Source organism: Varroa jacobsoni, unplaced genomic scaffold, assembly GCF_002532875.2.
Source record: "Varroa jacobsoni isolate VJ856 unplaced genomic scaffold, vjacob_1.0 scaffold_130, whole genome shotgun sequence".
NCBI classification, from domain to species: Eukaryota; Metazoa; Arthropoda; class Arachnida; order Mesostigmata; family Varroidae; genus Varroa; species Varroa jacobsoni.
Genome location: NW_019213032.1, coordinates 26,518 through 40,874, shown reverse-complemented (window position 1 = coordinate 40,874; position 14,357 = coordinate 26,518). Strand labels below are relative to the sequence as shown.

The window sequence follows — 14,357 nt, the reverse complement described above, 5'->3', positions numbered from 1 at the left end:
CCTTTTAGCTTTCATGTTGAAAAGTTCGCGATCTATTTTGGTATATGCTAGTAATATATACTTCTAACAAGGTTCTAATAAGAACAAAGATGTATCGTTTAGGTTTTATCCATGAAAATTTAAACTTGCGTAAATATTCAATCGTCTGCATTGAATCTAAATGCATAATTAAAATCCTTGTCTTGTTGCGAATGCCGGTTATTCTTAGAATGTCAGCTAGGTTACTTCGAGTATAAGTTCCAAGAGCTCTTATACTTAGTACAGTACGTAAAAAGCAGCAGTATAAAAGTATTCAGCACGCGTTGGTAGGTGTGTGTAAAGTTACCCTTGTGGCGCCATCTCGGTGATGACTGTCATCATCCAAATTTAGCTTTGGTTCATTAGAGATACGTGTGATACAATAAAAGATGCAAGTCGCAACATTGCCCTCGTTTCCGCACATATTGATTCAAGAAAATCCTCAGGCGATCACATATTACACCACGTGAAGGTTGAGTTTGCTTGCTACAACAATGACGGTATAGCTCATACAATGCAACGCCCTAAAAAACGACTTATCAGCGATACGTCGTACACGGATTATATGCCTATCTATTTTACTTGAAAAGGTTAAACGCCTTTCTCTTTCTCTCTCTCACACACTATATATACATATAGCTAATGTGTGGTGCGTCGTCTTTTTGTCAACATTGTATTTCTCAGACAAACTTAGCGGCAGACATGGTAGTGAACATATTGTATCGTTTGGCGCACAGCTATGAGTAACTGTGTCCGGAATACAATCCGTTGCAATTACGTTATTTCTAGCCTGCGGTCATTGCATCAGGGGGACTGATATGAGGGTTGTAAACATCGGGCTTCAATCGATGAATCTCGATGACGTACTGCCATTTGAGCTCTGGAGTATGTGTGTTATATAAACACAACAGTGAATATATAACGTAGGTTAAACGTGAAAAGGGATAAGGGTCAAAATAAACGTACGTACATACGTACACACTGTAGAATATGCAACATATCGTTGAGTGGAACAAAATCCATAAGAGCTGACCTGCTAACAAATATCAAGAAGTAACAACTTTTCTTCCAGTCAATCAGTTAGCGTATCCGTCGCCTTTTCCTGTGGATAGGTTAGGTTTATTTAGATCAAAGGTTTATTCGTATTCGGGCAAACACATTACTGACTAAAATGTAAAGCTATTGTAGATAGTGCACTTGGCATTAAGCACTTGGCAGAATACTAAACGTAGTTTGTATGATTTTTACATAGGTTTCTACCTCACACTCGATTTAGCTTCATCTATCTTAACGTTTGTCATTAATTCCTTGTCTTATTTAACGTGCATTTGGACTCTGAAAACTTACCCCGCTAAGGTGCATAGCCTGCCAACTATCTTGGCTTAGAACGAAAACGGGGAATCAGAGAAGGGGAGAGTCCCAGTTCGAGCAGACGGTTAAAACCGCGATTGTGGCGCCTAATTCTTACAGGCGGGTAATATTTTTACCGTGATCGATGACCTAGATGTCCATTCGACGGGTGGGATAAGCGCGAGGCGCGCATATAGAGTCCATGATAATAACGTGCAATGGGAATTGCAGCAGCTAAAGCCAAAGGAAATACTAGGTACAACAGTGAATAGCGCCATTATAACGCGACACATCTTTTGTCAAGACAGTGTCCGGCTCATACGGCGTCATGCAACGATGCACCTTTGGCTGCAAACACGAAAAACCGGTCAACACAATGATACGTCCGTTTACTTATGTAGACGCCTTGTTAGTACCATTCTTATTGTAGTCCGATGAAAAAGCTTTGTTGTATAACCCACCTTGTATGGACTCATCAAACGGACTTAAACAGCCATAAATTTAGATATGGATTTGATAATATCAAAGCAACCAAGATAGGTCAAGTCTGCGATATTCACCGAAGAGCTCGTTTTTATTCGACTAGCGGTTAACGAGAGGCGTTACATTTTGCTATTCAGTTCGAGTAATAGTCATAAATATATGAGTGACCATAACTTTACGCAATCAACTTAAATAGTCATCAAATTTCGTGGCCATTATCTTATAGATTCAGCTTCTGTTGGGTGCTACCAAGGGGAGCTTGCTTATCTTTGATTTTCCCTTATTCCATCACCATCTCAAAATTAAGACTAGGAAACGGACATTCTTCACGATTATTTTTTGTATTGCACTAACTAATTTAATGTGCTGAGTTTTAGGTCCAGTACTTGGGCCTTAGGAATTGCTTCAGGCAACTCGCTCCCATGACAAAACCGAATGTGTGGATTCAAATTTAGATCACCACATGTTCCTGAGTCTAATAGGAAAACACGTTACCATTTCACGTTATCATGGGGAGCAACAAAATGAGTACTTTTAAAGATAATCAAACAGACTACGTAACTATCTATCTTCCGATACAACATCGTTTTATCCCTACGACATGATTCTGTGCGAAAATCCGTACCGGATATTATATAGCAATTGATTTTATCCTTTTGATTTTGTTTAGCATTTTATTATTATCTTCTAACTTATTCATTTTATTTTAAAACTACTGAAACTAAATAACACCGATAAATTAAGTGAACTAACATATATATCACTCTATATAGCTATGCCGTTTTGTACAAACCAATGTAATAAGGCACTCCTGTGTTGAACATCGCATTTACGAGGTCGTTTTGTAGGGTGATCCTCGCCTAACTTCGAATACCAGTGGCTCTATCTGTGCTATGCGATGCTAAAGTATTACGGCCTGTATCGTGTGTAGTCACCGGCTTCTTGGACTATCATCTGTCGCGCCATTGAACACGCAATACACTTTACCAGTACATCCCATGTATTGATACCGAAAGCGATTCTTACAGCCGATACCAAAAGTCGTTTCTGGAAGCTTCTGGAAATGTCTCTTTAGACGGCTTTGTTGAATGCGGAATTTCAATCAAACGAAGATTGATCAAAACGAAGACAGAGACTGTACAAAGATTGCCCAGCGCATCGTCATTTAACGACCGCAGCGCTTTCATAAATTTCGCGCAAGCGTAATTAAAATCTATAATATGTAATATTAGAGACTATTTAAATGGTATCAAATACTTTGACATTCAATTTATATCCCGTTCACTTAACGAAGTACATCATTTTACACAAAAAACACTTTTCAGTGATCGAAGACGAAAATAGTCTATTTAGTCCGTGTGCGATTTTGTTGTAGGTTTGACGACCTTCATAAAGTCAACATGACACAGAGGCGTATATAGCTGATAAGACTGGTTATATCCTCCCGCAGATTTAATTTTATTCGCGCTCTTATGACTGCGCTTTGTAATCAGAAAGATTTTATGCAATTTCATCGTTTTTCGTACGCACACTCAGATACACACCAAGTGATTGCCTTACGATCATAGAAACCGAAGTGCCACCTAAGTTCCGAGAGTCTTTCTTGTGCTCTCGACAACCAGGAAGAGTACTGCTGTTGCAGGAAACGTCCTCACCAATGTAGGTACGAGTCCACTATAGAGACCTCTGATCCCGCTAGCTTGAAAAATTCTAAGCGCCACCTGAAACGTAAGAAAACGCTGCGTTTTGTTTAGCGCTACATTGTAACTTTGCAACTATCTGGGCTCCCCTAATCGCGCAACCGTGCGCAACAGCTTGCCGAAGTCTCTAGAAGTCGTTTGTGTCGTATCATCTATTACCTACCCATTTTGCTAACCAAAGCGTGACAAAGCCAATTCGTCTGTTGTAAATACGTGTATTTTGGATCGAAAACTCACCGTAAGGTAGATATGTGTATGCAATCCGCTATCCTATAAAAAATACCGTTTTGACCACCTAAATATACATTCGGCCTCCGATCCCGTTGTTTATCCCGAATTTTTCATTGAGTGAGCGACATACTAATTCAGGTTCTCACGATAGTGGTGTAGGCGATTGAAATCATTTTGCAAAAATGTTAAATATGACAGAGAATCCCTAAGGCATCTATTACTGTAATATCGCCGGAAGGAGCCAATTGGCAGGCGCAAACGAATATCACCCTAATTGAAAACATTCAGCTCTACAGTAGGTGCTGTTAGCAGCGCTTCTCTGTACTGTTATAATTGCTGGAACGAGCATTTTAAGTCGTGCATATCAACCCTTGAGGTAACATTTACAACAACGCATCGGGCGGGACGTGTCACAGTTAATACATAAAAGCGAATTTCCGCACTAATCAAACAACACCAATCGCGCTTTTCCACCGTTTAGCTAGTCTACTAAAAATCGTCAACGATTTGTATTTAGTTGAGTGTTTAAATGCATAATTCGAAATTTCTTTTTTCTTTTTTGGCTGATAGAAGACCATGAATACACTATTCCTACTGCACATACATATACTGCTATGCGTAACATTGGAACGAGCACGTTTCGTGACCTATCCTTATGGAGTACGTTTTCGCTTTGGTAATAATTAGTTTAAGTATAAACATATGTATAAACTGTAGGTTTAAGTCGACAAGCTTAATACACTTTTGCTCAACCTTTACTAGTATATTCGTCTTATCTCAGCTTTTTTGGACGCGAAATTTCCAAGTCCCACTTCGGGTAAATTAGGCTAATAGACACGAAGTAAACATACAACAAGGTAGCTTTGCGATGTGGCTGTACAATACTGCTAGGTCACATCCTATTCCTAAACTGCCCAGTCATTTCAAGGCTGAGAAACTGAATTTTTGAACTAATAAGCTCGATGTTAACGAAAACGCTTCCCAAATGGTGGAATGGGCTTTCATGAGGCGATACATATGTAGGACAAGCTTATCATCAGAGGTAACTTTCCAAGTTTTCCAGTTGAAAGCGTAGAATCTCATTAGGTCTTTCTTATGTCCAGTTACACATAAAGCATCCTAATGGCGTGTAATATTTAGTAGCTATGTATATTAGCAAAGATGTTAAGATGGGACTTGATTCCACGAAGCGCAATTTTTCGCGTAGCGAGAGATTCGCTTTCGCGCGAAACAGATCGCATACGACTTGCTTGTGTTTAATGATTTAGTGTCTGCCCAGTCGTTGTTACCTTTATTCGACAGAGCTGTTAGCAGTTCACTTATTATATCATGGAGGTATTTTTGTTACGTAGGATGTGCAGATTTTTTGGATTACCTAACATAGCGTCGATAGCAATAACAAAAGTTAAATCGCTTTACTTATCAGCTGCCTTCCATCGACATAGTGGCACTAGATAAAAAAAAATATGTATTATTCAAAATCATCAATTATTCAAAAAAGCAATACTAACTAGACCAAGGAAACTATTACGAAATTTTGCCTAAAAATCGTTTTCACATTCATGAGTCGATTACAATAGGTCTAAATACTGCACGGGCAGGAACGTTCGACACCTATTCTTGGCACCATAGGCGTTTTGTCGTTCATGAAGCTAGGACAATAGTAGCAACTCGAAATACCAAACACCAGCGAGAAAAAAGAAAGCATATTAAGAATAGAAAATGGTGGCCTTTTACGTTTAGATAGTATCGACTTTAAGATAGGAGCTGTTCGAGTAAGGGCCTGCGCAGTTCGAAATTAGCATTCAGTTTAATGCTAACCTCAAACTATTCCTTTTCATGTTTCATTCACATCATCAATGAGTTTCAGGTTAAAGTCATGAAGCCGATGCTAATAACAAGCTTCAAATTTTAATTTCATACATGCTCTATTTGTTAAGCTAACAACGACAGATAGCGCATGCGGGGAATTATGATTTCTATATGTTGCTACATAGCGAATGCGTACACATAATATGAATTCTATTTTCTAGAGTGGAAACTGATATTAACAGACGTAAGTCGACTATTGAAATGAACACTGTTTTATCATGCTTAGGGTATATTGCATAATATGACATAAACGCGACCACTACATACAGATCAAGCAGATTATTCGTTGTGCAAACCTCTTATCCTCCTGCTGTGAATTCCCATCAAATTTTCTACACGGTTTAGTTGCATCCAGAAAGTAGCGCGTTACGAAGCTGTTTTCATTTAAACACGCTTATCTATATACAAAAGAGTCGACTACTAAAGACGAAAGGCGTGAGAAAACATCGAAAGCGGACGCGCAATAAGTACGACTAGTAAGTAAACTCATGTCTCGAACTTTTAGGAAGAGATGTCTGAATTTAGAACGTCTATCAAGTCCTCCTTATATTTTTTACGATTATTACACTTATCTAATAATTAAAATTTATGAATATCTATGCTAAATCTTAGTTCCAGGAAAAATAAATTACACTAGTTTAATTGGTACATCTGAAATATATAATCACAAACACTCTTCGCTCTTATGTACGCGAGTTGAATCCTTCTGGCTGCAAATTTCCTGAAATGAGCAAAACTTGACTGCTACTATTTGCCCCTATGTGTTTTGAATATATTACGGGCAAATGCTGTAATAGTATTTACGCTAGCGCAGGCAACATAGTAATTCAAACACGAGTAACATTATAGGACTGATGAGCCTCTGTGACAAATCGAGTATCGCATCGTGTGCTCATATTGTAATCAACAGATTTAAAAGCTTCTCAAGTCTTCTTTTCCATTCAGTTCCATTATCAGTTTTAACATTAGGTGGTGTCAGTGCCTTGTGAGAAATTTCATGCCCGATCACCTTAGACAAGCCCGGAAGATAAACCTTAAGTCGCTGGCAGCGTTCTGAGATTAAGCACTTATAAACCTTGTATCTATGTCACAGCAAAGATGTTGTACAATTTAGCGCTGGGACACCAAAAAGATGAAAATAACTCGCAATCACATAAGTGGTAGTACACAATAATAGCTACAGACCATGTATAGCCTGTAGTTACTCGTTTCGTCGGGTAAGTTCAATATCCTTTTTACGTATATTTTACTGCTCTAATGTCCCGTTTGGATATGTACGATAATAGAAACTCTGGATCACAGATATGGCTTTTACGGCAATTTCCTTCTAAAGTATAAGTAGCTGGAAGCACCAATCTGACAAACTTGACCTTTATTGAAATCCTGAATATAAATAGGCTTTAGTTAGATACGTACCACTGTACATTTGACTAGAAATAATCATTGTACATAAAAACGGCCAGCACTCGCAAACTAAGGTAACATGTTCATAAATAATAAGGTAAATATAAGGATATTTCTCAAAGCTTCATAACTTAATGTCTACTTTAATCATTAGTCAGAGCTCTCAGAGGCTTTGTCTTTCTCATAGAGGATATCGCAAGAACTAGACTGAATCTCATTTAATAAAACTAAGTACGTCGTTTTTTTTCTTTTTATAATATTTTTTAACATTTAATAGAACTAGGACGTCGAACCCTCAATAAGCCAACGAAAAGTCGGCTAACAACAAGAGTAATGACGTACGTATGTATAATACGTACCTGCCAAGTGGAAGCTTTTGGCACATCCGGCGAATCAAGAACCTGCATCCTTGACTTGACGAGGTCCGCGGGAAATATCACTAACCAAATGCATATTCCGGCAACACCTCCACTAACTGCAGTTCCTATGAAAAGTAACGATGGTAATCGTATTATATGCTGTGCTAATGTAGAGTGTATATAATCGCGTCGTGCCAATGGCCCATACTGTACATTTATCTAAGTAAAATAACGGCTGCTACTCAATATTTCAGTAGATTCAGACTCTGTATAACGACGAATTAGAGTCAACTGATTTCTTAGGTGTGTTCTGCTTCGAGAGAGATTTGCCTAATGGCAAGATACCGTATTTAGGTACAGTTAAATCTAATACCCAGCCATCCGGAATTTCCAACGGCACTACGGAACATAAAACTCGAAAAGTTCAGTCAGACCTAATGTACATAATTGAATTACTAATTCACTGCTTAGCTGCTCCAGTCACCCATATACTATTTCATTTTATTTATATGAGCACATGTATAGATGTCCCAAGTTTTCACTGTACGCCAGTTAAACAGCCGATACGGCAATAAGATGAAACGAATAGAAGCGTTATACATCACTTATGATTCCTTTACAACCTTTGTTCGACTAGAATACTTAATATTATGCTTGCAAGGTTGGAAAATTCTCAGAATGTTGCTAAGTAGGTTCTCATTGCCATTGTCTACTGATGCTGCTGTGTCTGCGGCTATGTTAGCTTCCCAATAGTTTCAACAGTGAGTTAGCAAACTAACTTACTGCATTTGAGCTATTGCAACTTCGTTCGATGTCCGGCAGATTGCAATGATTTTCGTTCTCACCTAGAGAACAACCCCGGTTACCGGTTGCCCCCAGATTCATGTTAATAGTTGTGCGGTGCAAAATACCAAAGTTCAACAGTCAAAGGCTTCTGTTTTGTCTGCACGGTTGGCGGTGGTTACGTCTAAGTAGATATAAGGTCCGAGACGAAAAGGTTTCCAGGGCAATATAAAATACGGGAGCGATCCGATAGACTGCAGGGGCTATCACTCGTGATCGCACGAACATTTAGTGGTAAGATGAACTGGAACTTAATTGAACTGAAGGTAAATTTCTTTATCCTATCACAGCTTTACGTTCTGGTAGCAATGGTTCACTTTCTACTCTCTCAAATAGAGGACATAGTAATGCTTATATATATATATATATATATATATAAACAGATTAACTCGAATTTTACCAATACAACAGTAAGTGTTACTTTGGCTGTGATCCGTGAACTATACAAAATAGCAAAATATAATTATAATCGTACTCACGCAGTGACTGCTTATGTTTTGAGTGAGTTCACGATGACCCTTAGGAGAGCAGTTGACGAAGACAGTAAGTGAGGTTTAGAGATTTCTTTGAAAAAAATAATTTACAAGTTTCGTATTTGCCTATTTTGTCAAGTACGTTAAGGTAAGTTCTACTCGCTTAGCATTATTTTAATGTAGTCAGTTATCACACTTAATCCTTAGAAAGCCTTAGAGATGTCTGATTAGACTCCGTTAAACATTCGTTTTTAACTTGTGTTAATCAAGTAAGTAACGCCTATTCGTTGAAGAGATCTGGGTTCAGAAAAATGAGTGAGTATATGAATCGTCAACGGACTACCGCCTTGCCTACTACTGTATTGCATCAGTCTCCATGTGCATAATGTATGCATTAAGATCAGCACGGTGGTCTATAGCTGGGCTCACAAAGTTACAACGCAACTCCAGATCGATAATCTATAGATGTTTTTCGTATATATCTACAGCACGGGATAGGGTATGGATTGCCACAAAAAATCCTGCTTTACTTCTGCTTGCCTGAGCAGTAACCCGATTCAGTCAGAACGTAAAGAAACCTACATTCACCTATCTGCCTTACTGAGTAATTCTACAGTGCATTAATTTATTTTCTAACTACCGCTGTGCCATTTTCCCCTCGCTGAGTCCGAATCGAGTTATAGCTGTATGCTGTGGTAATTGCCCATGGAATCCGTAAATATTTGACCAGCTTCTTCTTAGTGTATATTAGAGCGACCGCCAGCAAATATAGTACAAACACGAGAAGGCATCCATACAAACTAATTATTCGAATAATATTGTTCTGCTTTACAATGCATGGGTTTCGCATAGGGTTCAACAAGCAATGATGCTCTTCTGTTTGCTACCAGTATGGCTGCGCCTATGCAGCTGCTTCATCAATTAAAATATTCGAGACACAAAATCTGAAAGCCGCGGCTGGGAGTCAGGAGCTGGCATAGAATCCATTCCGGAAACGAGGTAATCTGCGAAGAGAGAGACTGACTGCTTCGAGATGTGCAAAACCACCTAATAACAAACAAGCGAGGAAGCGATTCAATAAAACCGAATTAACTAGTAAATATTTCTATTAAATTGTTGTCAATAGTTAAGCTATTGCACCATTTGACACGGACAAAGGTAGAAAATAAACAACCTTACAAAGCCAAAACCCAGAATATCTACAAGCAGAACGACTAGTACCTACAGCTTGCAGAAAAAACCTAGTCATGCGGTACTTGCGGTTTGATGGTATTCGTTTTTTGCCATTGAACGCTGCACTAATACTAATCCAGTCATACTACTTTATTGGTTAAATTGTTGCGCAAGTAAGTCTTCTCTTTTCTAGCCTTATGAGCATTTTCCCTGATATACGAAATACTATACAAACAAGACGAAACATTTAGGTAAGTATTGTGTTTAAATCTCCCGTTGTGTGCTATTAAACCCGGAAGCATGTATCAGTAGTCTATATATGCATAGCATAGCAGAAGGCGCAAGCTCTGTCCCTCTATTTGTTTTGCCGTACACCGGGTTGTGTCGCCCTTACTCCCCAGGCTCAACAGAGCAAGCAAAATAAAGAATTTCGAGAATGGTACAATACTAGACTATAGTAGCGGATAGCCAAGATCTTTGTCGACGGTTGGAGATTTTGGGAATTACAAGATCCTAGAATGGATTCTGTTAAAGAGCGGGCTGACACATGGCTGAAAGGCTTTTGAAACAAATATTCCTCCTATGTCGAAGCGCGATGATTGGTCCCTATCTTCATCATCATCATCATCATCATCAAGTACATCCATAGAATGTAGAGAGCACGATGATCAAACAGGAAAATACAGTTGGAATATATTGCTTTAACAAAAGCTGATTTCTTAAAATTTATTTTGAATTCTGGTCTAGTGTGATGATTTATGACTTCCCGAAAGTTAATAACTTCGATGTGGAAAAATAGGATCGAAGATGACCGAGCAATATAGTATTAGGCTTTTGAAAATAGTTGCCATGGTTGGTTAAGCTCAATTAAAGCAATAACTGCAAATCCAAAAGTTGATAAAAAATAGTTATAGTTATTTGAAAAGTTGAGTACGTGTTGACTTCAAAATGAACATTTTTCTTCCATGCTTTTCCATGTGAATATGGATGGAACACGAACTTGGACCGATAGTGATTGCGTCTTCATTTATGTTGTCCTGAACTTATGGCTATATACGCCCATCTAGGACAGAGACCTGTCAGGCATATTAAAAATAAGTATATCACCCCTGTCAACTTCATAGTATTCGAGTACCTTAATTGTATCTCAGTTTTTGCTGGGACTTTTGACTTAGTAGAAATAAAGCTATCTACGAGGAGATCAGCACCTCGGAACACACACGACGCTTTTTCGATAAACATGTGTGCAACACCTGGAATGGATCACACGCTAGAGCTTTTTGGACGATAATTCTCAACGTTCACATCTGTTGTCACTGCACTGACACGTAAAATTCCTACACTTGCACTATTGCCTTTTTACACTGCAGTGTATTACCGACAAACAGCAGACAAAATATCATTTGCGTCTGCGCCTGCCTCACGTTTTTTATCGCATTTACCTATAGCCAGCATGCGGTAATACGTCATCAAGGCATCTGTACTAGGCGCCATTAAGATAAAGCATTTGTTCGTTGTGATGACAAATTCATGTCCATTCGACGCCGTAAAAACGGATTATTGCCGAATTATTTCACTTAAGCGCTACTTTTCTGTTTTTACAGAGCACAGAGCACAGCTGTTTTAGCACAGTGCCACTTGTCACGAACTATAGATTTCTTTTTCATTCAGTAGAAAGTACCACGGGTAAACGTTGCATGTGACCGTAGGTGAAGTACGTCAAGCCCTAGGATACTTTAAATATTTCATGTTTTAACAGTAGCGGCCTGATCAGCTAAAGCGTCAGAAGAAGTTGACCGTTGTGTCAGAACCGAATGGCATTTGCACCTACGCCTTGTTTTCCGTGTTGTAATATTCGTGCTCAACGTCTTACATGTGATGTTCTTACAATGAACTTGCAACAAAATCGACTGTAGCACTTGCTTGAAACGATCTCGGAAGAACAATAACACTCAGATAAGAAACAGACTAGATCGAATTTAGAAGACAGCGTGCAAGTTACTGCTAAATGTTAAATGTTTTTCTACATCTACGAATCTGGATCGCCATAGGTAGCGTCGCTGATTCCCGCCATCGAGATGCGGTACACGACCTATGGTATTACATAGTTTTTTAAACATTACAAAGAAGTTTTACCTTCAAACATCATCGCTATTATTACGATTATCATTTTTACTAGTTTCATGGCTTAGACATTATCGAATGTGAGTAAGAGAAAGTTTGGTAACTGTTGAATTTATGACAGAGATTTTATAGGGTAAGAAGTGGAAAGACGATAGGAAAAGCTCAGAGGTAATAGCTATAAGTAATCCGCGCTTTAGAAAGCGCCGTCTAAGAGGGGACATGTATATCTCAACTCAACCTTCAAATATAATCGTTCCTTAAAGACAGAATAATTTTTTGGTGCCTACAGTACTCTTCAAGGTCATACGATAAATTACACAAAATATGTTTATTAATACACCTATACGAATGAAACGGTATGCGCCGTTTTTTACTTTACGTTAAAAGTAAAATGCGCGAAGTGCTCCATACACACACGCATTTTACTTTGAAAAAGTTGACTTTATTGGAATACCGCATTTGTATAGCTTACTTCTTTATAACAAGCGTCACTTAATAGTAACTTTACTAAAATATGCAACATCGATATGCCGATGCTGTTTGACATATCGATTTAACTTCTTTTTGCAGAAAGTAAATATTTTAGGATAAGGCATACATACAACCAACTGTTTGTCATCAAAACAAAGTAGTCTTGCTGGCTTACCCACGATACCAATGTCCTTCTTGGCACATCCGTAGCATTTCGCGAAGCCTTGCCGAGCAGCTTCGTATCCTCCAAAAAATGCAAAATAGCCTGGCACCTCTCGTACCATTGTGGCTCCGATGCCCCGATAGAAGCCGGTTAGACCATCCGTTCGATAGATCATACGACACATGGCCATCATTGACCTTTTATGTAACATGATAAGCAAGCCATAGGAAAAAAGTAATTATAGGCACACATATGCACGTTTGTGCCGGCTCGGCGTTTTAGGATAAACATTGCAATTATTTTAGGCTGAACAGAATATCATCCCTAGCTTTATTTGGGAAAGGAGAGAACAAGAGACTGCTCAATGCTGGTTTGAATAAACTTAATATTGATGCCGCCGTAGGTAATATATATATATATATATATATATATATATATATCGGTATAGGCAGAAATAAAGGAATAAAAAAATAGCAATGAGGCACCGAAAGAAGACTGTAATGAAATAGAAACCATTATACAATTAACAACAAAAACAACAAATCATATTGTTGATTTAAATAAAACGACTATGAAATGTTTATACAATTATGCCAATAGCTATTTAAAACGAAAAGGTTAAGCTTGTTGGAATATTTTTTGCAAAGAATTTTTTCCAGTTTATATTGGAGTTCGTATATTTAGACGGTTGATCTGCTCATTAAGACCAATTTCTTACAATGTTGGTTTGTGTCCGCTCGTTTCTCGTAGGGCCTGCAGCTTGCATTTAACAAGTTCTGTAGGGCAGAGTGTCAATGAAGAGAATATTGACGCCATACCACCCGCCATAGCATTTTCAATTGATGAGAGATCCTGCTGGTTCCTGCAACGCCACAATTCCTGCGTAGGGAATTTTTTAATACAAGTCACAATCGATGCGAGTGACCCTTCAAAGCAGCTTTGTTAATCCATAAAACCAGTTGCACTTAGGCCTTAACGTGATAACGTAAATAAAGACAAGACCTAAAACTATACTTTAGTACAGCACTTGGAATGTATACTTCATACACGATAATTTAAAAACAATGTTGGCTTCATGTGGCTAGGCAGCACTGTCGCACTATTTGTACGTTTTACCTTTTTCCGGTTGCTGTCTTCACGATTTTTTGACAGAGGCCATATGCTCCGAAAAGGACTGCATTCTCGGCAACATTAGCCACTATTGCTGGGGCAGTTCCCGCATACAGCCCTCTGCATAAATGATACATAAATGCGCAAACATCGAAGCTTAGTTCTTGACCTATTATACACTGATTCTATTAAAAAAATTCAAGCTTCAAATTGTACAGGTTCTTTAGAGAAGCGACTTATCACGGAGGTTTTTAAGGGCTAACTAGGACCTCTCTTGACTATAGTTAAGTAGACGATTATCTTGACCCATGCGCCGAAGAGAGCTCATGTGTTAAATAATATTTGATACAGTATAAGGCTGGAGCGAAACATCGACTAGGAATTTGGAGACAGGGTGAATTGCCAATGAATTTTCATTTTGTCAAAACAATACAGTCATACATATCATATAATGTAGTAAAATTTAAGTTCTAACATCATACCTCATTACACCGTCTTGTCGTATCGTTTCCTTCAGGCAAAATATGCTATTGTTGTATAATTGTGGAAAAGTCTGCATTTTGACCTAAAATCGCATATAAAT

At 38.4% G+C, this 14,357-nt stretch overlaps 2 protein-coding genes across 7 annotated transcripts in view; both read right to left on the bottom strand.

The window, feature by feature from the left end:
- The window catches only part of LOC111267974 (uncharacterized), a 100,070-nt gene extending 98,143 nt beyond the window's left edge, over positions 1-1,927 (bottom strand). The window contains exon 1 of the mRNA XM_022846624.2: positions 326-1,927. Coding sequence (XP_022702359.1) covers positions 326-360 — 35 coding nt within the window. The 5' untranslated portion in view covers positions 361-1,927. The remainder of the gene's footprint in view (positions 1-325) is intronic.
- A 1,249-nt stretch (positions 1,928-3,176) lies between these two features.
- The window catches only part of LOC111267930 (mitochondrial ornithine transporter 1), a 31,903-nt gene continuing 20,722 nt past the window's right edge, over positions 3,177-14,357 (bottom strand). For 3 of the 6 annotated variants that reach the window (XM_022846553.2, XM_022846534.2, XM_022846544.2), the window contains exons 3-8: positions 14,257-14,339; positions 13,781-13,894; positions 13,383-13,526; positions 12,677-12,861; positions 7,418-7,542; positions 3,177-3,572 (exon numbers count right to left, since the gene is read on the bottom strand). In XM_022846553.2, the coding sequence (XP_022702288.1) occupies positions 3,435-3,572; positions 7,418-7,542; positions 12,677-12,861; positions 13,383-13,526; positions 13,781-13,894; positions 14,257-14,339 (789 nt within the window). In that variant the 3' untranslated portion in view covers positions 3,177-3,434. Of the gene's footprint in view, positions 3,573-6,286; positions 6,376-7,417; positions 7,543-8,205; positions 8,511-8,739; positions 8,779-9,183; positions 9,781-12,676; positions 12,862-13,382; positions 13,527-13,780; positions 13,895-14,256; positions 14,340-14,357 lie in introns of those variants that run through there. The other 3 variants (XM_022846567.2, XR_002684924.2, XM_022846576.1) reach the window with 3 other exon arrangements.